The sequence below is a fragment of the Malaya genurostris genome, chromosome 1 (assembly GCF_030247185.1).
Source record: "Malaya genurostris strain Urasoe2022 chromosome 1, Malgen_1.1, whole genome shotgun sequence".
Classification (NCBI taxonomy): Eukaryota; Metazoa; Arthropoda; class Insecta; order Diptera; family Culicidae; genus Malaya; species Malaya genurostris.
This window is the reverse complement of record NC_080570.1, coordinates 968504-995193: the sequence shown is the minus strand read 5'-3', so window position 1 is coordinate 995193 and position 26690 is coordinate 968504. Positions and strand designations below refer to the sequence as shown.

The following is a 26690-nucleotide window of genomic DNA, read 5'->3' as shown; positions in this document are numbered from 1 at the left end:
TGAGGACGGTCACATTGATATACCGTGGATTCACGTGAGAGTTTTTTCTATGGAATTTATTAAAAAAAATACAAATCGCGACAAGCAAGATTTGACCCATATTCGTCTTAGCGCCTTTATTCATCTCATCTATTTTAAATAAGCTAGAGCGAGATTACAATTGATATGTTCCAAACTAATTTGGATACATCTTTACTTCATTATCATTTTTTTCTTATTATAAAACTTGAAGAGGTTCATGTAAAAATATATAGTGGGGACGTCAACGAATGAGATATTTATATATACAGATATATCTGCTCATTTTTAAGAACCACATCATTGTCAAAAACGATAAATTCTAATAGGAGAAGATGTTAATAAACAAGTCAAATAAATGTGAACGTATATAAAATAAATTTGTTATCGACTAAAGCATCTCAGCTGGTACCAAAATGTTTGCAGCCAAGCCAAAAAATAGTAGACAGTATCTAATGTCGGAGCCTGCATTGTTTGAAGATTGAGTATTTTTAATCCAACGTTACTTTGGCAAAAATACTTTCTCTTAAGGGCTGAGGCAGTGTGTTTTAGTGTGTTTTAGAGGGCTATTTTCACGCTTCAAATCTGATTTTCTCAGAAACGGTGACGAATATCAGAAAACTCAACTGACAATCTCGTAGAAAATTAGTTTAGATTATTCTGTGAAAATTTCAGAATGATTCATTGACTTTAGCGGACGGCAAAGTCTTTTTTCTGAAGGATGAATTGCATAGCTAAAAACGCCGTCTTTCAACTTGTTCATTGAATGTCTCGTCTTCAAAAGCATGGATCAAAAATCTATCCTGACAATGTCTAGATAATTTAATTCAGATTCGATCAGTGCATAAAAACATATATGCTGTCGCGATGAAAATGAAGTGAATGCTATTTTTGAGAATGTAAGTCGATGCGCCATTTTTTTCTGCTACAGGTCCCTGGTAATGTAACGAAACATGAGAGAGAAATAAAATCGGCTCAGCAATGCTGCCCAACAAGTGGTAGCTTTATTGGATGCAGACACATTTTATGCAAACTTGTAACCAAAAATATCGAAACTTTTCATTTTGTACATATGCGAGAGATTCCATAAAGACCAATTCCATAAACCTCAATCGAAATTCGTCACCATTGTCATGATTGAACAATGATGAAATCAGTCGCTTTTATGAACAAATTGACTCATGAGATACATAATCTCCCATTCATATTAATAACAACAAAGACTGTATTTATTTACTTCAACACACCTTTCACTAGCTTTTAATGAAAGATTGAAATAAGATAAAATTTCTGGATAAATATAATTTTTATAATTTGGACGACTATAGCCTGATGGGTTGGGCGATGTCTTTCACGCAGCCCACCTTGGAACCAGGCACATAGGGGCAGAAAGTTTTTCTGGCTCGAAGAGGAGAATGACCGTCTATAATTGAAACAAAAACATATAATAAAACTGCTTGAAGGATTTAGTATGAAATATGTAATTTGTCAGTGCATTAGCAGTTTATGTTGAACTGCTAATGCCACCTCGCGGTTCAACTTGAACCACCAAGTAGACGTGAAATAAATGCTATTTGTGAATCAAATTTTGCATCTAAATTCAATTTCTATACTGACGTCTCAAACGAAAGTTTAGAGAATTATGGCCGAAATATATAGTAGGATTTGTATCATTTCTGGAACCATCGCACTACTTTCGGATACCGTTTACTTCACATATTCGAGCGTTTACATCTGTCAAAGAACTATTCGAATTCGGAGAACTATCAAGCCGATTTATCACACGGACAACAATTAGTATAAATAAATAATATATTTTTCATGTAGACTTTAGTCAGGTGGAATTAAATAACAATGAACTGATATATTTGTTCATATTCTCTTTAACCGGAATTATGATTCATTTTGTCCATTTTCATGATTGGAATTCTGCATGTGTACACGTCATTATATTGCAAAACTTTCAATACAAAATTTCTACATGTATATAACAAGCTTTGTATTAATATATGTTCGAAATTACCAATAGAACCGTTACCAGCTAGATAAAAAATTTACATATTTATAATGTTAAAATGTTCCCTTATCAGATACCCACATTTTTCTATCTCTTCGTCCTATGATTATGACAAAAAAACTACGAACTAAAGGTCTATGGGTTAGGTCGTGTACTACTACTAGTATGAAGGCAGCCATATTGATGCTTGATCTTTCACACTTTGCTTTCGCTATCGCTACCAATCTTCCGCTCGGAGGCTAGGCATTTACTATCGATGGTCAGAAGTTACGACCAGTTCGGCCTACACACTCTTTCACCTGTACGTGACTTTGTCTACTTTGAGGATGGGGTCCATAATTTACTCTATTATGTTGAAGCGACCACTCGTGCCATTTCAGACAGCAGCACTTCTGACGGTTGATTCGATGCTCAATTTTCATAATGTTGAATCGGACTGATGATGTTGTAACTGTTCACAAAAGATCACATCTCTTGGCTCAATCGGTATTCCTGATCTTGTTTCACATTTATTTCCTTTTCTTCTATCGGGTCGTTTTGTGAGTATTAATGCAGTCGATTTGTTGAAACTTGAGATGAATGGCTATCAATCAAACTTCCTATACATTTCTACCTAAGTAATGTTGGAATGAGTGTAAAATGATTTACAATGCTTTGAAAGGAAAACAAAACATCTTCCGGCTAGAGGAAGCTCTTATCTGATCAAAAACCCAAAATTTTAAACGGTGCCCTAAGTAAACGTTATGTAAACGGATCCCAACACTACTCATAGCTCATTAGGGAAGCATTAACACCGTACTAATATAACTATTAAATTTAGCATAAAATAATAATAAATGTTCAGCGGGGTTAATGAAAACATTTTTAACACTGTTAACATGGAGCAACACAAACGCATGCTCATGAACAGTAACTTTACACGGAACAGTATTACTCGAAGTTTGGCATCTAGTTGAGTTTTGGAAGCGGAAATGTGTTGCACATAATTTTTGTCAGTTTGCGAAATATGATAAAAGATAATTTAGATTATTGTCATTCGCTAGCGCGTACTGTAGCATTTCAATGTTCGGGATCGGGATTTTGCTTGTTTCTAAGATGCGTACATTTTTGCATATGAGCTACACTACAGAGTTACACGACGGAAATTTAAAACGTAATTGACGTTATCAACCTTCCTTTGCCATGCTAATGTAGAGAGCAATCAGAATCTGCCTTCCACAGCATAAACTGTACCACGTGAACCAGAAAAAATTGCGATACTATGAGCCCAAGGGGATTTTGTGATGACTGCGAACCTGTTCCAGACTCCTTTCTACGTGTTCAAAAGAATGAGAGAAACAAGTCTTTTCCCGCATGATTATATTATGATGTCGCAGTGTGTTTATCCCGCAGAAAAAAAACCATGTACGTGTGCTGCTAAGTCAATATCAACATCATAACCACGGACTGGTTACCTTGCACGAGGAGTACTCTTGTTGTTAAATGTGTGCACTATTCGAGGTTTGTTGGTCAAGTGATGTGTACTTCCTACTCTACCGCGATGTCGTCGGGATATGGTAGTGTGCAGTGATATGCGTCCGCAATATATCTCATATCTGCAACCCGTCGGAAAAAAGCTAAAGTTTCAGTTGATCTTTCTTCTTTTCGTTCTGTGCCCACACCTCTCTGATTGCGAATGAACGAAGATAAAAAGTTTCTATAGCGACTCAAAAGTAGAGATGTTTTTCTTGTATATACATCTTAGTTGAATGCACTAGGCCGGTTTTCAGTAAAGTACTACAGGCACAGATTACAATATTGCACATTCAGTTTTATCCGCGAATTTTGCCATACTTTTACCGGTAACAAATCATACCGAGTATATTATTTTTTGGGTCCTGAAGTGAATTTCTAACATGTTCATCAAAATATGAGGCTCTCTTGTCACAATGAAATTTTTTGATTCTGTCAACTGAAGTGTATTCCAGTAAGCGCGTGCGCCAAATCTGTTCCAAATGGCGGATTAGGTAAAGTTTCCCATCCACTTTTATAGCAATTGTTTTCCGACCGAAGCTACAATATGTGACTTGATTCTCCATGCAGACGTTATGTTGGTCTCGTCTTATCGTAGAGCAGTGTCGAGTGACGTTGGTATTGATACTTTCTTCTGTTGCAGTGAAAGACAAAAATGCTTCGTCTCTCTTTGTTTGTTTTGGATGCAATCATTTACGAATGAGATGGTAAAAATAAACGAATATGAGGCTGTTGGATTGGATTCTTTCATTGAAAATACGTCACAATTTTAAGCTGTCTATATGACTATCAATTGGATTTTTTACAAGTCTGTTGGTAACTTTTATTATTTTATCGTAGTGTGGTATGCAAATCCAGATGAACAATGGTACGGTTCTGAAGAGCAAGTTCCTTCGATATTATTGGGTGGTTCTGTTTTGCCCGTTTGTAGTATACTTTTATCCTAGTGTTAAATTCAAATTTAATTCACACAAAAAATGTTCATTGCATAGTTGTTATGAGGATTCTAAAAAATCATTCTTCTGTTAGTTCATATGATGTCCTTGCCATCATTTCAATCTTATCTTTTTCATTATGGAGCATCTCGAACACAGTTTTCAACTTTAGTTGTGAAAGCATTGATTTCGATCGTTTCCGTCGAAAGATAATGTTAATTTGAGATTTATTCGAGATATGTAACACTTATTTTAATACCTCAATACCAACATCATGACAATGGTATGCGTGATAAGAACAGTATCTTAAGATATTTGTCGTGATTTCCGTCGTGGCAACAGTGTACCGATCAACGTTTAAAATATACGTTTTGCAGCTACTTTTTTCGGAAAGAGAAAAAGTGTTCCAGGAATTCTTTTGATCGCATGTAAAAGCATACTGAACTTCATGAAAATTATTTGGAAATGAAATCGTTTTTGACACAAATCTCTTTGTTTTTAACTATTCATATCAAAACTTAACGAGCATCCCTAAGGAGTGTATCGAAAATAAGCTATCCACATACATTTGTGTTGTACGCATGTATTTGTGATTGATTTTTATGCTCAGATCACAGTATGCTGTGCGTTTGGCTGTCAGCTTTCGTTTGTTTACTTGTTTGTGTGGTTGAAATTCAGCGTTTTCAAAATGTCGCGTATTGAAAAGAAAGTGAAAATTAAGGTTCTGGACACATGGCTAAGTGTGAAAGGTATTACTATACAAAAATTGGTGAAGCGATTTGGAATTCATCATGCCAGTGTTAAAACCATCATTAATAAATTTGGGGAACAGTATTCTTTGGATGAGCTACCAAGAAGAGGCAGAAAACCCGGCTCTTCCAACCCGAAACTGGACCAGAAAGTGATATCTCTAAACATGAAGAACAAATCAATGTCAATACGTAGCGATCCAGCGTATCAAGAGGCGAAATCACCTGAAGACTTACAAGAAGCAGAAAATCCCGAAACAAAGTGTAGAACAGAAGAAGCGAGCAGCGACAAGGGTCCGGAAATTGTATTCGCGTATCAATCCACCAAATTGCCCTCAGCTTCGACCCATCGAACGTTACTGGGCAATCGTGAAGAGGGTCTTCAAGAAGACTGGTAAAGCAGCTGGGAACATGCAGGAGTTCAAAAAAATTTGGGCTCAAGTGTCCAAAAAATGCGGTGCAACACTTGTCCGGAACTTGATGAAGAGCGTTCGATCAAAAGTTCGAATATTCGCGTAGGTATAACATAAATTTCATCCGGTTTTCATTATGCTCAAGTTTACCCTCGTACAATAAAGAACAAATTTTTGGCTTGAATAAAACACCGTTTTTTATCATAATTTGAAAGAAAAATTTGTGGATAGCTTATTTCGATACACTTCTTATAGTAAAGTAAAGCTTAGTAGCTTTACGGTGTTGTCCGAGTGATTGTCAGGAGTTGAGAGATGAAATGTCGTTTACGTACAAGATGAAAAGAAGACGGTCTTAATGCGAGCCCTGGGGAACTTCTGAACTCAGCGATTGGAGAGAAAAATCACCTTCCACGGATCATACCTGGGTATGAATCTGAATCCCGCATTTCAATATCATTCTCGCTTTTCCATCGAAAAAAAGATTGTTAAACTTTACAGTTGATACTTAATGTAATGGAAAATTACGTTGGTACACTAGTACGATTCTACTGACACTAAAAAGGATCCTTCCAGCTCGAAAACATATTACAATTGATTTGTGAAACAAGTGGCTTACCGTCTGAATCCTAACCGCTATAGACTGTTGCAGATAAAAAAAAATCCATTATCAATAGCGAATCCGTTTGGCTCTCATCCAATCGACATAGAATCGCTAGCTAGCTCTTCTGTGCCACATCCCGGAAAATGTAATGATTTTGGTACACGTTATCTAGTGCTAAGATAACCGCATGCATACAGCATCCATCCTGTACATGCATATTTACACATTTTGTAGCTTCCAGCCAGTCATTTGCTGCCACAAACCATACCACTTGTTGTTACTACTTCAATGTGAGGTGAGATTTTAGTGAACCAAAGTAAATTTTCATGTTGTCGAAAATGTACATGTGATGTAGTAGATGGTGAATAATGGTGCTCCTTCTGGCATGAATACACAAGTATTGCACAAGTTCTCATGTGAGCGACGAGAGTTGGCCGATAAATGTGCCAACTTTAAAATTGGAACAAACGAATGCAGTGAGAGCTACCGCGTGGTTTTTCCTCCAGCTGGTAGCTAACGAGCATTCCCAACGGGATGATCAGGAAGGCAGCTCTGCAGAATGCGAATTTGTGGTTTGCTTCATTTCAGATATATGGTAATTAATAGCGAAAATAACTAAACAATTAAAAGTTCAAGTTTTTAATAGAAAGCAGGTCAAAAGCTAGCCATAAATATTCATATCATATTTCTATAACATTTAAAACTTAGGTGATGAGTTAGTTTAAAATTCTAGTAGTTGTGGTTGCTTCATAAGGTATTGTGTTGAACCAAAGATGTGTGCAGATGTTTTCCCCTTAGTACAAATCAAGCCCATCATGACTCGAGGGGTAAATGGTACACCATTGAGCCTCGCTAGTCGCATTGTTATGCTTCGACCACCCGGTGATGAACAATTCCTGCAATCGGCTGTTGCAACGAAAAAAGGCAATTGATTCCTGGGGTGTCCACGCTGTTATGGGTTCTCGGCGTGTAAATAAACAGTTCAGGCTGAAAGTGAGGGTTTTTTCGATTGTTTTTTTTTTGTTTCAATTATAGAGGCTTTAACATCTTAGGTCATTCGCCTCTTCGGACCAGAAAATCTTTCTGACCCTATGTGCGGGGTTGGGAATCGAACCCAGGCGGGCTGCGTGAAAGGCATCGACTATCCCATTACGCTATACCCGTCCCCATTTTTCGATTGTAAGATAGCCGAATGATTGTCTAGCACCGATTGCCGCAATTTTGCTCGATGAATTCGAATTGTACCTTTCATAACTTCTTGAGAATAAATCGTATCTTCAATATTTGATATGCTTTGCTCCCATACAAAGCAAACTTCTCTCCTTACTACCATGCTGGGCTGTCGTGTATAGTTTGTCTATGTGAATTATGTTTACAAGTTTCTGTTTCTCTTCCACCCACATTTTATTTGGACCTTTTCACGTATGTATTTTTTTTTCGAGCTATGTCGGGTGATTTCTCAATTTTCGGAAAGGTTTCCCTATCTGCTTGTATCGTTCCGATCGAATTATTTTTTGTTCCTGTGTGTTGAAACTCTACTAGCACCAGCTGCAGACTGGGTGTGTTTTTCTTTACTTTTTTGTTTGTGTGATTAGGATCCTCGTAAAGGAAATTAGAAGGGTATCGTTTTAGCAGGTAGATTGTTTTGGCGTTATTGAAAAAGTAAAGGAACCGAAAAAATCTCGACCGCCTGTGTTTTTACCTCGCTCAATAACACTTGTAATGCTTCATCAGTAGTAATTCAATAACCAATTTTGTTTCATACAGGCTTGGAGATTGTCATGCTAAATTTAGCTACCGGATCGATATTTTGCGATGGTTTGATGGAAAAAAGTATAGCAATACAATAGAACTGAGGTTCTAATTGATTAGATTTTCAAGTCAATTGCTGCTCTACATCGTAAGAAAACACATAAAATCCCACTAAAATAGTATGGCAAAGCTCAAATGAATCGAAACATGGAGTAATGTATGTTGCACAATAGGCACGAGTGAGACTTAGAGCTCAGTAAAAAATCTTCAAGTAAGACGTACTTTCCAATATATGTAACGTACTTGTGGTAAACTATTTTTACGTTATTTCGACTCTTGACATATCGTAGTTTTATGTACGTCGTTGTTGTTTTATTTAGTACATTTTGTTCCGATTGAACGTTGAAATGTTGGCTTTCTCAAATCTATCCAAATCTACTTACTCTAAAACCACGAAAATCAGTGTCTAAAGCATAAATTTCTATTTTTCCTGTTTTATCTTTCATATGCGTTTCGAACAAGATACCATACAACCAACTACCAACGTCTGCTCATGGGCTTCTGTTGCCTCTACTTTTCTCTGCATTTTCTCTTTATTGCCCTATGACCACTGCCACTGCTGCTCTGTCGACTAAAATTTTATGCATGCTTGGCGCACTCAATGCTAGTGTGTGCTGCACTCTTCAAACAAGTTACTATTGCTCATTTCCCATTCATGCAGGGCGTTTGGAAGAGGCGTCTAAATATGTCGTCACATACGAGAGTGTGGAAAGTATATCTTTTATAATTTAAATCTGTGCGAAAAACAGGAATGTATCATTTCGGCCGGTTAATTTTGTACCGACGGTGACAACGTTGAAGATGAGAATTGCGATGATGATGAATGGAGCACTCAGCTGCAACTGCAACTATGTCTCGATTCAGATAAGTTGCATGATTATGATTAGATGTAGAAAATTTACATTTTGTTGAAATTTTTCATAGCAAGGAATATTTTCTAGGTTCGTTGACTAGTACGAGACTCACACATAACTGAAGTGCAGGTTGTCGGTGCCCTATCACGCGCTTTCATTTAGAAAGTTCACACGTACGTGGATAAGTATCTGTGTGTCATTCTGTCATTCTCGATTGTCAAAGGCGGGTTTTCCAGCCTCCCACTTGAATGCTACCAGTTTGAAGCATATCACAAAAGGGAACATTCTGTTCAAAACGTACTCTGTTCGTAAAGTGTGCAACCGACACGAATGACTAACCGGGGTTTGGCTATGTGGAAAACGTATATACAAAAGATAACATGAGCATCTATTGAGCACCTGGCTCACCGGGTTGCACAAACGGTACAAAATGATAGCAATTCTTACGTGGTTCATACGAGACAAATCTTGGTGCCATACGCTCAACGTACAAATGTAGTACCCAGTCTAGTGGTCTCTTCCAGTTCGATACTCGTTATTGTTATAAAAGCTTTCACACGTAGCACTCCAGTACGACAGACCATCATCAAGTATTCAAAGAATACCTAACTGACTACCCGAGTAGAAGGCTAGAAGGGTTTCGACCAAGAATAACTAGTTATAATTTTTAAGCATGTTTTCATTTCGATTATTGGTGTTTCATGTAGTGATGGTGCGAGTTGTTATTTTTTACTGCATGCTGCTACAAATTTTGTTGACACAATTAAGGAAAACTGCATACTTTGAAAACCGCAAAATTAGTTTCCTTCGCTACCGCTAGATGAATCTATTTATTTCTAATTTCCGCTCAAAGATAGAGAAGAAACCTGGTATTACGTTTTGCAAAAATGGTTGTTTTCAGATGCGGCGAAAGCTGTATTGGGTGAATACTGAATTCCACACCAGGAAAATTTCTGGGTGTGGAATTCCACACCTGGAAATGCGGGTTTTCATCAACTTCCTTAAACAACCAAACTCCACCCTCCGCTAACTTACCACCAACACATTTTTACTCTATACCTGGGTGAAATTTGTTCCACCGCCTCTGGTTGTTTTCCTAAGATTGTAAATTGCCCCTTTGTAATTAAGAGCCGTATCGATTCAACGAAATCACCAAGACCCACTATGCTTTACTTTTGTATAGTCGAATAGACTGGACTATTTCCATAAATTGTTCTAGAAAAGTTATGTTAGGAATTATGTTTGAATGGAATTTTGAATTTTTTTTTGATTTCTACCGATTCGAACGGAATTTTTTTGTTTGACATTGATATGATATATGAATTTGTTTCTTGAGTGAAGAAAAGTGAGTGTTAGTATTAAATCCTATTTTTTCTAGAATCTTCATTCGGATAGAAGTCATCTACATAATTTAATAGTACAATCTTTCATGCTGGAAGAATGTGTCACAGAATGTTCGAGGCAGTGTACATTATTATACGTGGTAGCGAATCTAGTTGCTTTTTCTTTACGTTGAACGATAAATGCATGCGTAAATGTATTGTTAGGTTTTATTAGATTTTTTTTATCAATTTTAGTTACTGCAGGACAAACTCAGCATCCCTTGAATTGAAACTTATGATGATAATTCTTGAACTAGGAGGCTCTTGTGTTGATGCGAAAATGGTTTGAGTATTATGGTATGCCCGAGTGTCTTCGGCGTTTTAATGTCTTTTCAAGACTTGAATAGGTGGAAGTGATAAGGTTTTTGTTTTGTAGTCCTGTAGAAGGTATGATCAGAATTTTGCAAATTGAAAGTTTTTTGCCACTTTAAGTATGTACAAGAAGAAAAGAAGCGCAGTGAGTGAATTCATCATGAGGAAAGAGGCTTAAAATGTAGTAGTGGTTTGAGTGGTTGGGGTGGCGAACGGCAGCTAATAACTTCCCGAGACTATTTACATATATTTTTGACTTTTTTTTAGTTTCCCCAGTAGCTCAATAGCAGAGTCTTCCCTTCTTCTCCATGGCTCATGGTCATGTTTTACCTTCCTCATATAGAAAGGTCATGTAATTATTGTGAAAACAGACTGTTGAATTAAAGCCCGGAGAGCCGAATGTCTTATACCATTCGAATCAGTTCATCGAGTACGCAAAATGACTATGTGTGTATGTGTATGTATGTACGTCTCTCGTTCTCATAGCCTGTTATTGAATTTTACCCAACTCCAACTTCCGGTTCGAGAATAACGAGGAAAAAATGAAAAAAAAACTTCACTCGACTTTCTCAGAGACCGCATGACCGATTATTTTCAACTCAGATACAAATGAAAGATTATATAGTTCTTTAGTCTGCAATTGAATTTCATCTTGATCCGACTACTGGTTCCGGAGCAACGAAGTAAAATATGCAGAAAAATAAAAAAAGTGCACTTGATTGTCTCAAAGACTTTCAATAAATTTTCACAAGTTTAGGTTCGATTAAAAGTTCTTACAATCCAATAGAACCCTATCATATGTCATCCGAATACGACTTCCGGTTCCGGAATTACAGGCCGATAAGTATAAAAAAATACATTTTTAAGAGCGTATTTATATACATGACATTGAAAAATCGAACCAAATACTTTCCACTAGTCATATACTATTGACCAGATTTAGTTAGTTGATGACAAAATACATTGATTCTGGTTATACCGGATCTTCGTTCCGGCAGAACTGAAAAAAGCAATTGTGTACTCCAAACCGGAAATCACTCCAACTTCTCAAAAACGGCAAACTTAGATTCAAATGGAAGGTATTATGTTCTAATAAGTAACTGTAGGTTTTTTTTCGTATCCGATTTCTGATTCCGGAATTGCAGGATTGTTATGGATTATGGTATGAAATTACAACCCGTCATTTAGAGCGATAATGCAAAATAAGAATAAAATATTCTAAATTTGGCACAAAATAGTTGCAATTTGTAGGTTGTGTTAGTTGCTGGTTAAACAAACCGATTTCAGCTATGTCGGTTCCCAGTTCCCGGTTCCGGAAGTCATAAAAATAGTGATAAAAAACTCAATAATGGAACTTTCTTCATTTTCTCAGAGACGGGTGAAGTAAGTTGAAAATTTATACCGTCATTTAGAGCGAGAATAAGAAAGAAAACTAGGAATACCTATAAACTTGACTCAAAACTTCTCAAAAATCGGAAAGATTCTCAAACAATTTTTTTGTTCTTAATCAAGACTCAAGTCAAAGGGTTTTGATAAGTTCCTTAGTAAAATTTATGAAAACACGAGTTAAATGAGAAAGGCATCATTACACCACTAGGTGAATTAATACAGTTTTTTTAGTTTCTCGTTTATCAAAAATCTCAATCTATCTCGATAAGTCTCGATAAAAACAATTCACAGACACGCGCTTAATGTAATATAAAAACATCAGAATCTGTTCAATCTTTTCTTATCAATAATTTGGTCTATCTACCATCGTCCTAATGGTCCAGAATCATTTATCTATTATCATTTATATTGAATTCTATAAATGATGAGAGTGTGATGAATTCTGAGGAGGCATTTCGATCAATCATTAAAACTTCATTGAAAATTAACTCATGTTTCTGTTTCAATATTAATTTACACAAAATATAGAATAAAATATTCCCTTTTGCTTCGTTGCTAGCGAATGAGAATTACCAGGCCTTTCTTCTAATTAATTCCGTCTACGTTTTGAAAGCCTCCAACCAGCGTCGCGTCTTCATTTTGACGAAGGTCTATTATTTTCCTTCTGTGCTAAGATCTGGAATCTGTTGGGAGGGCTTATGTCCTGGAGCACCTCCTGGACATTGTTCGCGGTATACAACTCCATGTACAACACCTTTTTCCGTAATGGTAGGATGCCAAATTCCACCAAAACAGAACGAAACAAATTTATCGCTTGAAGATATTTAGGCAGGTTTGTTTAGGCATTCCGGCATATAAATTTCCTGAGTTTTGGTTCCGGTCGCGATGTAAATGTCACTCTTCAAGCCATAGGAACAGACGGCCGGCTTGCCTTACGAGATATCTTTGTGTGAACTTCCACAACCTAATACCCGCATATGCATGGCTGCCAGATGGCTGACTAAACGCTGCCAGCTAGAAAAATATTGCTGGCAGACCTTCTGGTGACCGACTGCCTCACCGCTGCGAGATATACAACTCAAACTATACAACCATATCCACCAGGATTTTTCCACATTGAAATTTTTGACATTTTCAGCGAAGGTGAGAAGATGAAAACGCTCGGCTAACTTAGATACAGGCGACTTTGTTTTGTCAAATTGGATTGGACAACCGTCATTGAATCAATTTTGGTAGCCGTCTGGTGGCCATGGCTGCCCAGGCAGCCAAAACGCTATGCGGGTATGTTTGACCATGTTTGTCACCTTTCTTTTTCAGGTATCGTACAATATTCCTGTCCAAGGTGCAATTTAAATTCTTCTTGTCATTGGTTTCATAAAATTTCATTTACATCTTTAACAAAAGTTTTCGCTATCGAACTTTATCCGACTTGTTTTGTTATCTTCATGATTGAGAATTATAACTTTCCAATATATCAACAGTTCGGTTCTGTCTAAGTTCCTCGCAAAAAGTGAAACCATGCCGTCCCATTTCTAAAGAAATAGACACATTCTATGCCTATCTTTCAATAACGAGCGTATGACAAAACCATTTCAAGCAATGGTAGATTTTACTAGATCTTGGATTTTGTTTTATTTCTATTGTAATATGAAAGCTTGTCTCTGAACGTATAAACATCTCTTTCGTATATCTCAGTTACAAATTGAATTCCCAATCTTGGATAAGCAATGTAATCATACGGATAGGTTCACTTGTGCAAACACTCGAACACAAGATAAGTTTTATAACTCACTCAAAGTTGCATTTGTGTTTCAAAAGGCGCGTAGAAATACCATAGCGAAGAATTCGAGGAGAGGGAAGAGAAACGGATTGCGTTTCCTCAGAAAATTTCTCGTTCTTAATAGTGTTATTATCACACTTTTTTTTTGTTTGAAGAGTGATGGAATTTGTTTCCTGAACTTCTCCTCTTGGCTATACTCAGCAATCTTACATTTATTTCAAACAAAGGTAAACTTTTCCAGCTTAATATTTAGGTGATAGAATAACGAATAAACAAATTAAAACTTCAACGGTACACGTCTAGCGAGGCCTACTTACTGGAACTCATATCGCATATTGATAGCGATCGTTTTCCAACACTCCAACGTAGCCAACAGTTCGCAAAAAAAACGATTGGGCAACAAATTTATAGGTGCCATTTCATGTAAATCGATTCGCTTCCCATAAACCTATTCCAGTAGCAAAATGGCCAGATGTGGGTGTAAGCTCGTATGAATTGGGGAATGGGGTAAACAATGCGGGTAATAAATCTTTAGCTAATTCATTTTTATTGTTCCTAGGTCTGACATTGGAAATGGTGCTGTGAAAGTTGTGCTTCCAAAAGTTTTAATTCGATTTAACGGAGGTAATCTATTTATGTGACGTGCAGATTTGAATCAAAACCAGCGGAATTTGGTATGGTCCAAATATAACCGTCAGTAAACTACCAACATATATTTTGTTATTGGAGTTTATGCGAAGAAGTAACAAAATGTGCGAATAGATGATTGAAAAAGTTTGCTAATATTTTAGTTGAGTAAAATCTGGAAATCTGGGCACTGTTGTGAATACAGTTGCTACCAGTTCAAAATTGCGATAATTTTTAGATCAAAGAATGAATTTCAGAGAAACAAAAACTTGTCAACCATAGCAAAACTAATGTTGTTATCAAAACTGAATCGTTACTCAATCGTCGGAACGAAGCGTTTGAATTGGTCACGCCTGTATCGTTAATGGGACGCTTCAAAAATTTAACCAAAACAAATCGTTGACGTGTGTTACAGTGGTCGACGCGACATTAACATTCGTACCTGCTGGCTGCTACGTACCACTGTCAAAAAACAGTCTGTGCCCGTACACTAGGACCGTGTGCACCGAATGCAGTTTACTGCTGCAGAATAAATAATAAAGCCGTAAAAATAGAACACGGAGCATGCACTTGAATCGTTTCTCCTGTAACAGTCGGCAACCATGACGGCAACCAAGTATGCTCATATAAATAAATTGTGTGGTAACTATTACACGGGATTATGATAATTACTCCTCTTATTTATAAAGCAGACCGTTTAAATTTTTCCGTGCCATAGTCGCATGGCATAGAATCACGCAAACTACCGCGGAAAATCGTTTGAGCATGGAAATCTCCTAGTGGTGAAAAGTTTTGCGGTCACCATAGCAGGCGCCGACGATGGTGACCACTATTCATGTACCCAGAAAACCAGCAACTTGGGCGATTTCGATAGTCAACGTAGGCACTTACATACCTATAGCTACTTACAAGGTTGTGCCACATTGTGCCACCCCACTGTCAACGATAATTCACCCAACTACTTTCAACCCAAACTCCTGGTAGGGTAACAGAGGTATTTTGGCCACTTCATATATTTTGGCCCACCTAACAAACTTTATCGATTTTATCGGATTTTATTGATGTTAAGTAACTGATGTTGCATAAATTTGAAGCTAATCACATTAAATTATCCATTGCGGAAGGGATTTTCAAAGATATTACAACATTTGGTGGATATTTATTCAAAGTGGGCCAAAATAAAATCAATCCTAAAGTGGGCCAAAATACCTCTGTTACCCTATGTATTTGAATGTGAAACAGCCTGCCTGGAAGTGCCCTATTGTTATGGCTTTGGTCGTCTCACTGTCTACGTGTTTTGCGTCGCTACGGTGACATAAAATTGACCCGCGATAAGTCCCTGAACGCATTGGTTACTTTGTCGCTTTACAAAGTGCACCTTACTGGGTCAACATGCGATAATGGTGCTTATATTGATGGGACAAAAATATCATCACTAGCTTCTATGATGTTTACTTTGGTAATTAAACGAACAACGGCTCGCTGCCATATGCCAAATGCATTTAACAATAGTGATTGTACTCTGATGGCAACTGAAGCAAACGCAAAAAAAACGATGGAGCTAATCCATGTCATCCTGCTGTTCGGTCATTGATTGATTGATTGGACGTTGGCGCCCTATTGGCGTTAGAAAGAATATTTTCTCTAATCGAGTGTTTACTGCGTCGATCGATAGAAGCTTTTAGTGCACAAGAGCCGTCGGTAGTAATCTGCATTCAATAAGTTATCAACAATTCACAATGAAATGACAATTTAGCTTGAGGAATCGATAAATGAAATTGATGTCTCTGTCCTGCTCACCGCGCTGAATAAAACCCATCGTTCGTTTCTAGAGGGCAATTGAAAATAATCCTGGCTCCTCAAACCACATTGGCATTTGGCACAAATGGTTGATTTATGTTGCACCCTTGTCCCTATTTATCGAAACGGTTCTCCACCTTTCAACCACCACCTCTACAATTCAATCACGTTATCTGCACCCCGAACGGTTTACAGAAATAAATCTGGGGAAAATATTTTAGAAATACTTTCCCTAGTCAGGTTTGGCCATCCATTTCCGGTAACACCACCATGGCACTAGATTGTTGTTATTCGTGCAATTTTCGTTGCAGAACCGGGAGTGAATGTATATTGCAAACTATAGTATCCCATAGGAGTAGTAGCCAAATCGAAGAAGAGAGAGAGAGAGGAAGAGAATGAAATAGAAACAGTTGCCGGGGTACTCCCCAGTGCAACGAAGCTTTCATTCCAAAATGCCAGTGCAAAACGAAATTCCATAATCCTGGTATGGAAGGTCTGTGTTCGCATGCCGACTTCTTGCTCCAACGGGGCCGGATTCGCAATTGGGACATGGGAAGGGTGGTGCGCAAATACATAAATGCAAAAACGCAGATGCCGGAATGAATAATTAGTTATCAAACAGTTTCGGTTTGCAAAGGCCGGTAGGAAGGTCTGAATCATAATTCTGGTCGAACGATGCGAGAAAGTAATTATCGATAGATTGTTTAGGCTGTTGGATCAGTGGAAAAAGATCTATAGACTCATGTTATATCACGATTCAAATTAACAAGCAGAATCCCATTTCGACAACAAGCATTGAAAAAAAAAGCTTCTAGCGAATCCTACTATTGATCTCATATTTTTGAGCCTTCATTACTGATGAAAGTAATACTTTCATCATGTTTACTTTTATTTTGGAAAAACATGCCTGATAGTCCTATGTTTTGAAACAAGTTCGCAGAACACTGTTTTCTATGACATAACAATTTTTGCACTCCAGTGTATATTCAAATTCGCTTCACAAAATACTTGAGTTTTAACGAATTTAAAGTAAATGGTTAATATAATGAAATGTTTTTCTAAAAAGTTTTATCAACTAAATTTTGATAAAATTGTTCGATGACGCCCAATTGCAAGCATTGATGAAGATGACACAAAAACGCAACCACAGCTTGCAGGGGCGCTGGAAGTTCATGAGCCATGGGAAAGATTCAGACTGAAAAAGATGATTTTACATCATGATAATGCACCACCGCACTAGTCTAAAGGAGCTCGCGATATGCTGGGAAGTCACCAGTGAAAATGTTTGCCCATGTGGCTTACTAATTATACCTTGCTCCATCCGACTACCAACCCTTTGTCTCGTAAAGCCTCGAATTTCACTGAAATTGCTCACCCAAAAGATCAACACCAAAGGCAGTCAATTCTACTGGAAAGGTATCCTCAAATCATACGATCAATGACAAAAATGTGTTTTAATTATTAAATGGAAGAAGAAAATCAAATAAAAGTACACCTGGCAGAGAAAAGACCTTTTTCAATCCGCCTTGTGGTGCTGAGGCGTTTGGTATGAATATGAGAAACGAATGTAATTCCCTTCTTGGAGAATTTTGGAAACTATCTTCGGTGCTTCCGGAACTGGCAGGGGTCGATATAGAAGAAATATTGTTGTCCTTGGCTGGAGATGATTTCCTGTCCAGTTTATCGCAAGACTTACTGTAGTGAACATATTTATTGCAATATTGATACGTGGCCTGCTGAAGGTTGTAGGTGACAAGCGATTTCAATGGAATTCTTGTATCCTGACCGACAGTCACTTAAGATGGTAAGGTTTCTTTAAGCGCATGCCTAAGGCTAAATATTCTTCTTTTTTCCTCTCGGATAGAAAATTTTTTTACGCACAATGAAAATTTTACATTTACAGTATATGAAAACCAACTCAAAAAACGAGAATATGTATAATATAATTTTTAATGCTAGTAATATTGATACAAATTGAAGACTCTTTGTTACTTCCAAACAAAAAGTTAAATGTGCAGGAATCGATTTTCCAGTACTTTGTTCTAGTCGTAGTCTGTGTGCCACTACAAACCATTTGATTGAATGAATTTTAAATAAATCCAATGGCTGGGCTTACCCCAACCGACTACAAAATCAGAACAAATAACGATCACAGCGAGCACGAGTTAGGTAAAGGCCCCGACACTAGTGGAAACCGATGAATGAAAGTGGTCACTCCAGGGACAGGCAGAGAATGAGCGACCGGACGGAGAAGATAAATGGCTTTGACTAAACACGACGGAGTATGGAAACGGTGTGTATATTAAAAGCGTGAAACATGGAGACACCTGTATATCTCGAGTGCACTTGGACCAAACGGTTGGTGTAAAGGTTCTGTCATTTACTCGTTCGTAGTGTACATAATACTAAGAGAAAACCGTACATACGCTCATTTGTATGAATTTAATTATAATTTACAATGTGTTTGTGGTTGTCGGCGCTTTTCGATGAAGAATAAATACTAGCACCATTACCCGGTACATGCATGTGAATGATAGTTTGTCCCAATCAGTTTTATTAATGCTTACAATCGTTAACCTAACTTAATGTTAACGAGTTCTTTAGTTCTTCTTACTGAATGAAGCTTATGAAAAAGAGGTAAATCATACTGTAAATGGTCCGACTGTCGCATCCCATAATTACTGTTACTGGTTTTGTTTAACTGAATCCTTTGTTTGTACTTTTTTTTTTAGTTCGGTAATACAACCGTTTGCCATGCTCATCCTTTATTCCAACATCCGCAACAGTATTCCGTTCATCGTTGTCATCGGACAATGTCAGGAAAGTTGAGTAATTAATTAATCCGGTCTCGACGGTCGGAGTTCGGTGTCAGTATCTATCTTATCAACCGCTGTCTACGTAGTTGAATGATAAAGCCGACTGTAGACAATGGTATGCCCCTGTCGACCCATACTAGAAATTCCTTCATTTTCGAAGAGGCTCTTGATTACTGCGATTCACAATCAGGTGCCGTTGGGTTATAAACCCATTTTGATAGCAGTAGTCTAAATTTGCTGAAGGGGATCGCTTCAAACAAGACTGCTACACAACAACAATCAATCATTATACATTATCATCAAACAAATACTTGATTTTGGATGATAACTCAATACGAGATTTTTAAGTTGTGAACAGAATGGTTGAGTATGTCCAATCAATTCAAACGATTTCACTTTGAAATTTCAATATGCATAACATCGATTATCACCAATAAATTGCTGCGATGTAGTGGATGTAGATAAGCGTAAACATTGTGATAGAGACGAATGACAATATTTCTTCCTCCACATGAAGCTAGTTTAGAAGCCGTAAAAGTTTACTGAAATAATGTATCTAAGAAGTTATGTGCATTAAATACTGAACACAGTACACTGAAATACTTCAGATCACATGTGCCGACTTCAGACCATTGCCGAGCACTCATTTTTGTTCTCTGACGTATATAAATCAATCCAGGGTTCCCACGACGTGTTCAGTCCACCAGATTCCACATCGGTAAGGTCAAACACGCTTCCGAAATGCGCTCGTGTTTGTGTCTCTGGTACGGAGATAGTCTGTGAGGCACTCAATGACAGGATTAATGGATATCTACAGAATCTCAATCACTTGTAAACAAAATTCAGCTGTGTATGCAGAACATCACGCTGAAATCCAACATGTCGGCCTAAGTAAAAATAAAATTTAGGGTACCATTAAAATTTTTGCTAGTAGTACGCATTCTGATGGTCAAGGAGAAAACTTTTCACCTCTCCTAGTAGTGAAATAATTCTATAGTTTGAAATATAAATAAAATGTGATTGTTTCAAATTAAAATTAAAACTTAACAGTCGAATTTTTGAAGATTTATTTTTTATTTTATTATAGAGGTTTTAACTTTCTGACTCTATGTGCGGGGTTGGGAATCGAACCCAGGCGGGCTGCGTGAAAAGCATCACGCTATACCCGTCCCCTTTTTTAAGGATTTTAACTTCCGCATTATTTTCTCGTACTTAGGCTCGTTTGAAAGCTACTATTGAGTTATATCAAGTTCGAAGATCACTCAGAATTGCGGAAGCAAATAATGTCCTCATGGTAATAACCAAATCATATATATACCACTTGTGGCTGAACACCCAATTTAAATCTTAATAATATAATTTTAATTCATATTCCAATAAATAGTTATTAAATATTAAATAGGCTGTCACTTCTGGTTCCGAAGATATATTGGAATCAGTGACGTAACCAACAAAACGCGTAGAATGTAATCAATGAACAAGTTCAAATGTATTTTTGCTGAAACTTTTGGATTTTAGAATGTCGTCGAATATGCAATGCAAACGAAAAGTCCCGCATTGTTCAACTAACCGAAACAATCTGAATGAATTTATGTTTAAAACCAACACAAATTATTTATATCAATTATTATCCTAACGAAAAAAAAAATTCGAACAGTTTCATGTAAAAAAAATTTACATGAAACTGTTCGAATGCCAAGAAAGGCATTATCACACAATTGGGTGGACTGAGAAGAGGTTTTTTTAAATTATGTTCGTGTTTACATATTGCAACATTTCGAAAAATTATTACAGTTTTGGAGGCTAACAAACTTGAGACAGTTTTATATTTCATTTACATGTATCAGAGTTCATCGGGAAGACGTCCCTTTACAATCAGCTTTGGCTAATGTTCAAGATGTGAGCCATTTTGTTTTTTTTTCTATTTAAACAAAAAGTTAAAACATAAAATTAAACATATCACTTTTCAGACAGTGCTATTGAAGTACCTGTGCATGATCTGGCTTCCTCCGCTAGTTAGGATTTATTTCGACTATGTCGCAGTGCAAAGGTCTTTCCTAGTATCCCGAACGGCATACGTTTGTTACGTGTGGACTAAAAGATGGCTTCCATGGAAATCGCTGGTCACCTACCACAATCAGTTACCTACATCTCAATATTCAAGGCAGAACTCAACAACAATAAATCACTCTCATCATCTGCAACCAACGTACGACAATGTGCAGCTGCTTCAGATAACAACGAACATAATAAGAAATCCACAACGAAGTTTCCTTCAATAGCTGCGATGTCGATCCAATGTACGAGGACATGAATAGTTAACCAATAGCTCCCCAAGCCTTGCTAAGTGATAATAAGACTGTCTCTTCCATAAAAAGAAGGATAGCAACGAGATCCAGCATTACAAAAAATTAAAATAATTATTGCTTACGGTGTAACAAAATAAGCTGATTACTTTTTTGCCTGTAGTATCTGAAACCGTGTCAAATTAACTTGTGAAATGAAGCAAAATATTAATTGCATTTGTTCATTGATTCCTGAAATTTTCATGAGTATATAAATAAATGCCATAGTTACTAAGTTTTGGTGTATGTCATCTAATTTTAGTCAGCATTTGTTTTTATTCTATTTCCTTTAAAAAATGAGCAGTTGCCAATTGGCATTTTTCCAAGCCTCGTTCAAAAATACGAGCTTTTTAGTCCATGGGATGATGAAGATTATTGATCTCACTTCATTTTTCATCAAGACAAATGTCAATGCTTTAACTTGCTAGGTTCGTTATCGGTTCAAATGACTCGAAACTTCTCAAAGTTTTCCAGGAGAGGGTAGCTTGTTCGGTGACAGACATACAATGCAAAATGTTCCAAAATTTCATTTCCCACTTGAATTGAATCGTCTATTGATTACTTACTAAAAGCAGCTAGACAGGAAACCAGCTTCCACTGTTCAATTATTTAGCTTTTGCATGCTTCCCGTTTCCGGGAATAACCCGTGCATGCTTCACTTTAGGATCCACGAAGTAGAACCAAAACGACAAACAGTAAGTTCTCGAATTGGTTCTGCTCTAATCATGTATTATACCTGTGTTTGTGTACCCCGTTTTGTGCCGTTTTCTCGGCTGCTAGCAATCTTCTTCACTGAACCACGATCGAGTCGCTTGCGCCAGGATGTCGACAGTTGCAATTTATATACGAATATACATATGTACTGTCTTTACCATCCTCGCTGTAGTAACCCCATTCAGTTGCATACCATGACTCCCATACTTCTTACTTGGCTTTATTATGTGCAATGTTATTTTAGCTTCACATTTTCCAAGAAAAATTTTCCACCATTTGTTGTCAGACAGCGAAGAGCAAAAGTTTCTACATTAAAACTGTTTTTAGCAAGAAACAATCGAGCTTGAGTTTAAATAATCAATGTAATTTTAACGTTTCTAATCTGTACTTGTTTTGTATCTGAATTTTAGAGTGTGATAGAAACAATATTGTTGTGGGACATATCTTAATTTAATTTGTTAAATTAATTATAAAATATCTGTTCATACGAATCTTTCTCAGTATAATTTTTATTATATACTCAGATTCTATACTCATTTATGACCAGAAAGGTGAGAAGGTGAAATGCCTGAGACAATTTATTATCTGTATATAATATTGTTAGTGAATATTTACCAATAATTAGCAGTAACGTAATTCGAAAATCCATGTTTCGCTCCAAATTTGGTGTAATTTCTCACACTCAGTTCTCGTGCTGCTCTCTATCCTTCCTCAGAGTGTATCCGGTCGATCCACTCCGGCTATTCTGCTATTACCAGTCACTTCGATTTCAGCCCCGTCCTGTGGTAAGGAAGAATCTCCTAAGACCAAGAGCAAAAGGAAACACCCCTTCGAAAGAAATCGTATTCCCTCTCTCCTACTGTGAAAATGTATTTTTGATGAGAAGCGAATTGTTTTTATCGATTTTTTTGCTGCTTTTTCTTCTCACTTGACTCTCGCTCTCGAAGCACTTTTTCGCTTTCAGTATGCCTAAAGTACCATACGTACATTGCTCACGAGTAGAGCCAGATTTGCTGCGGAATTTCCGCCCCACAATTTCTACTATGGAATACCAATAATTTTAGATGGCTGTGAGGTCGTTGCCGAAAACACTCCAAAGTCATCGATGAAAACTTTGGCAGGCATTGGAAGCCCAGCCCATTTGGTTCACATTTTTCATCGTCTTTTCGGACACTACAAATCTTCCTCTTACACAGATCGTGTCGCGTGTCAGACACGCGTCCACTCCTGGTCTTATGCTTCTGCTGCAAGACTCGTTTAGTTTACCCTCGAATCCATCATTTGATGAGACGGATTATAATGCCACTGACATTCTTCACTACTTCGCTGACAACATATTTAAACCTCCTTCGATAAACTACTGATTCAGCTGATAATGCTGATCGCGAACATTCTCACGAAGAAAAATATCATCCTAAGCTTTTGGTGCTTCTCTTATTGGTGCTGCTGTTTCTCACTGTTTGCAACCAGGAGTACACAGCTACACTTTTCGTTTTCTGGATTTCTCGCACTTTTTTCTCTTTCTTCCGTGCACTTTTTTTCTGTACTTCTTCACCTTCTTCACTTTAAACTAAAATTATTTCGCTCTTTGCCATACATTTGAATCTTCGATAGCTTTATTCAGAACAGCAGCACAGCGTTTCCTGTCGTATGCTTCCACCACCCAAAACGCAACCGAGATATTACGGTACATTCAGGAGTAATGCCGTTATCCTTGAAATAAACATTTTTCTTTCTAACACAAACGATAACACCGCATCTTCACTGAACATTGGCCCTAGCTAACAAGCACGTTCCTTGCGTTTCGGAAAGTCCTGCTCTAAAGAAGTCATGACAGGCAAGAAGACAGGGCGTTAAGAGTGGGGTGTTATGTTATTATGCTACCACCCTTTGTCGTTCTCTCGCTCCGCTCCTGCTATTGATATTTATATTGATGTTGGTACCTAGGTCTAATAAGGGTATGTATCGCACACGGACCGCGAACAAGCGTACGTTCACTAGCGACGGCGTTTCCAACTCTACTGAGAACAGGAATTTCTTCGCTCCTTGCTTCATCAATTGATGGCTACCGCTAAGCAGATATACTGCTGACAGCATATGCTCGTACGCTAATGCGAATGAACCATCGCGATGCTGTATGAGAGAGAATGAATGTATGATGCGAGAGCAGCATAACTTACACATGCACATTCAATATTCGCTCATGTAGGTGTATGGTTTGGCAGAAGTATGATTTTCATACCGCACTGTATTAGAGCACGGTGGGTCGGTCTAGAGCATGCAGTAATGTTCCACCTGCACAAAAAAAATCCTACAGGTGTCTTAGGAAAAGCATTTCAAATTCTATTATATGGTAAATTCATTAGCGTAATAATCCACGCATTCATATAAAGAATTACACGCCATATCAACATTATCCAAAAGTAATTTACAATATAAGAAAAATTTGAATATCTATGATATTGTTTTATCATGGTAGCACGCCTCTTGAATCATAAAAAAACATCCTTTATTTCAAGGAGGCTGATTTAAGGTCGGCTAAGCGAAAGGCAACAGTCTTTCCCATTGTGCTATTATGTCAACATTTGAAAAAAATATCTAAAAAAAATCTCGAACTGGAATAATTATGAAATGCAGTTATTTTTTAAAAGAAAATAAGTTTTTCATTATTATTAATATGCAAAGCAAAGCCTTATTATTACATACCAATGAAAGAATAAAACTTGTTTTTTTTTAAAATTTGGTAACCAATTTTCAGTTGTACAAATTGAGTTTTATAGTTCCTCATACGATGCAATTCATAAAGTTCTAATTTGTCAATTGACGGAAAGTTTCATTTGTAATGAACGTAATGTTGGATAAGCATGAATTTTACTGCCTTCGTCTGCAATTTGCATTCGGTTAGCTAGAGCGACTGTATGAATTTATATGTACTATTTATCAATAACCAATCAATCAATCAGGTGTGTGCTTTTGTGGCTCAGTCGATCAATAGGCGTAGGGCTATTGTACCAATAGTCATCTCATAAGTAGAGTCGCCATAATAATCAACGAACTGTGTTAAACTCGGATGGAATTTTGTTTTTCGAAGCAGATATTTTTCAACATTATTTATCTGATCTAACCCTCCTTGCAGGACCGGAGCAACTATACAACTTGACCATTGTGGCTCACCAAGTCAGCAATTCAGAACACAGCTCATGTCTAAAGTGTGTATGTTAGTTCGAACCTTTCTCACACAAACTCGTCGGAATTGGAGATGGAATGAGCGATAGTGGAATTTTCACGAACACCACCGTCAACGATCAAGGCACTACTGACTATGAATGAAATCTCTCACATCCTAATGTTAGAGAGCAGAAAATATTTCTACAATTTGTTTTATCCAAACACCGCTCCGTTGGAATCCTGCTTTTATCTCTTGAAGGCATGAACACAAACATTAGGTTTTTTACCGTCACTGCTAACCTCAATCGGATGAACACTTTTTGACAGTCCAGCAGTACTGTTTGTAAACAGAAATTTCTTTTGTTTGTTTATTGACAAATTGGATCAGACTATTTACGGTCCGTATCGCCTAAATAAAGTTTTAAAACATTTGTTCACGATTGAATACGGTTCGTTTTTGATATTTATTAAATAAAAGTGACTAGTTGCAAAGTGTGAAGATGATTGTTTTAGATGTGCTCTTCGATTTTTGTTTAAGCTTGTTTGTAAACAGTACCGCTGAACTGTCAAGGATGAATACTTGTTCATTTGTGTCGTCACGATAAAAAACCTAATACAGCGAAATATGTTGCTTCCGTGAACACAATTCATTGTGCTGTCAGTCCTATATATTGGATTGAACCAGCCAAGGTATCGTTTCTTAGTAGTAGTTCATGCATAATAGGAGCATAAAATCATAAAAATACTTCTTTGGTATGTTTTGAACTAAATTCGAGTTTGTTTGGACCTTCTATGACGCCAAACATCTGACATCTCTATGTAAATGTCAATGGCAGGGCCAACTGCAATTGATGTTATTTTTCGTCAAGTGGAGTCATAATTGATTGAATGATCGATATATTGATGGTGTTGTGGAAAACAGTAACTTGACAGTAAAGTGCCTTAAACCAGAGTGACGACAGATGTTTGTTTGGAATGACAGCTTTTTCCAAACGAGCAAACGATCTGTCAAATACAGTACAAAGCGAACGAAACTGTCAACATTTCGGATTAAACGTTTTGAGTTGTTGTCAGCATTACGGATGAGATGTCGTCACTCTTCTTATAAACACTCTACTTGACAGTAACGATTTGATAACCCTTAAGAGATTCAATATCATTATCAATAAACAATGGATCTACATGAGGGAACATTGCTCTTAGATTGGTTGGTGATTCAATGCATAGGAAACTGGTCTTACAAGCCAGTGTCGTATGTTCGAGCCCCGACCTGGAAAGGATTCTTAGTGTCAGTAGGAAGTCTGTTGAAACAGGAAGGCCAAATTCCACAAAAAGAATGTAATTCCAAGAATTTGCTTACAGTGCCATTAGATTGGCCAATATAGTGACTGCGAAAACGTTCAATTTCGGTTCCATGTCCCGACTTGAATGATTTATTATACGTTA

The 26690-nt window shown here is 37.2% G+C and overlaps 1 protein-coding gene across 2 annotated transcripts in view; it reads right to left on the bottom strand.

Annotated features, from left to right (window-relative positions):
• The window catches only part of LOC131428925 (transmembrane protein 132E), a 48730-nt gene extending 24639 nt beyond the window's left edge, over positions 1–24091 (bottom strand). Inside the window, exons 1-2 of one of the 2 annotated variants that reach the window (XM_058592985.1) lie at positions 24020–24086; positions 22692–22856 (exon numbers count right to left, since the gene is read on the bottom strand). In XM_058592985.1, coding sequence (XP_058448968.1) covers positions 22692–22725 — 34 coding nt within the window. In that variant the 5' untranslated portion in view covers positions 22726–22856; positions 24020–24086. Of the gene's footprint in view, positions 1–22691 lie in introns of both variants that reach the window. The other variant, XM_058592989.1, reaches the window with a different exon arrangement.
• Between the last annotated feature and the right edge of the window lie 2599 nt (positions 24092–26690).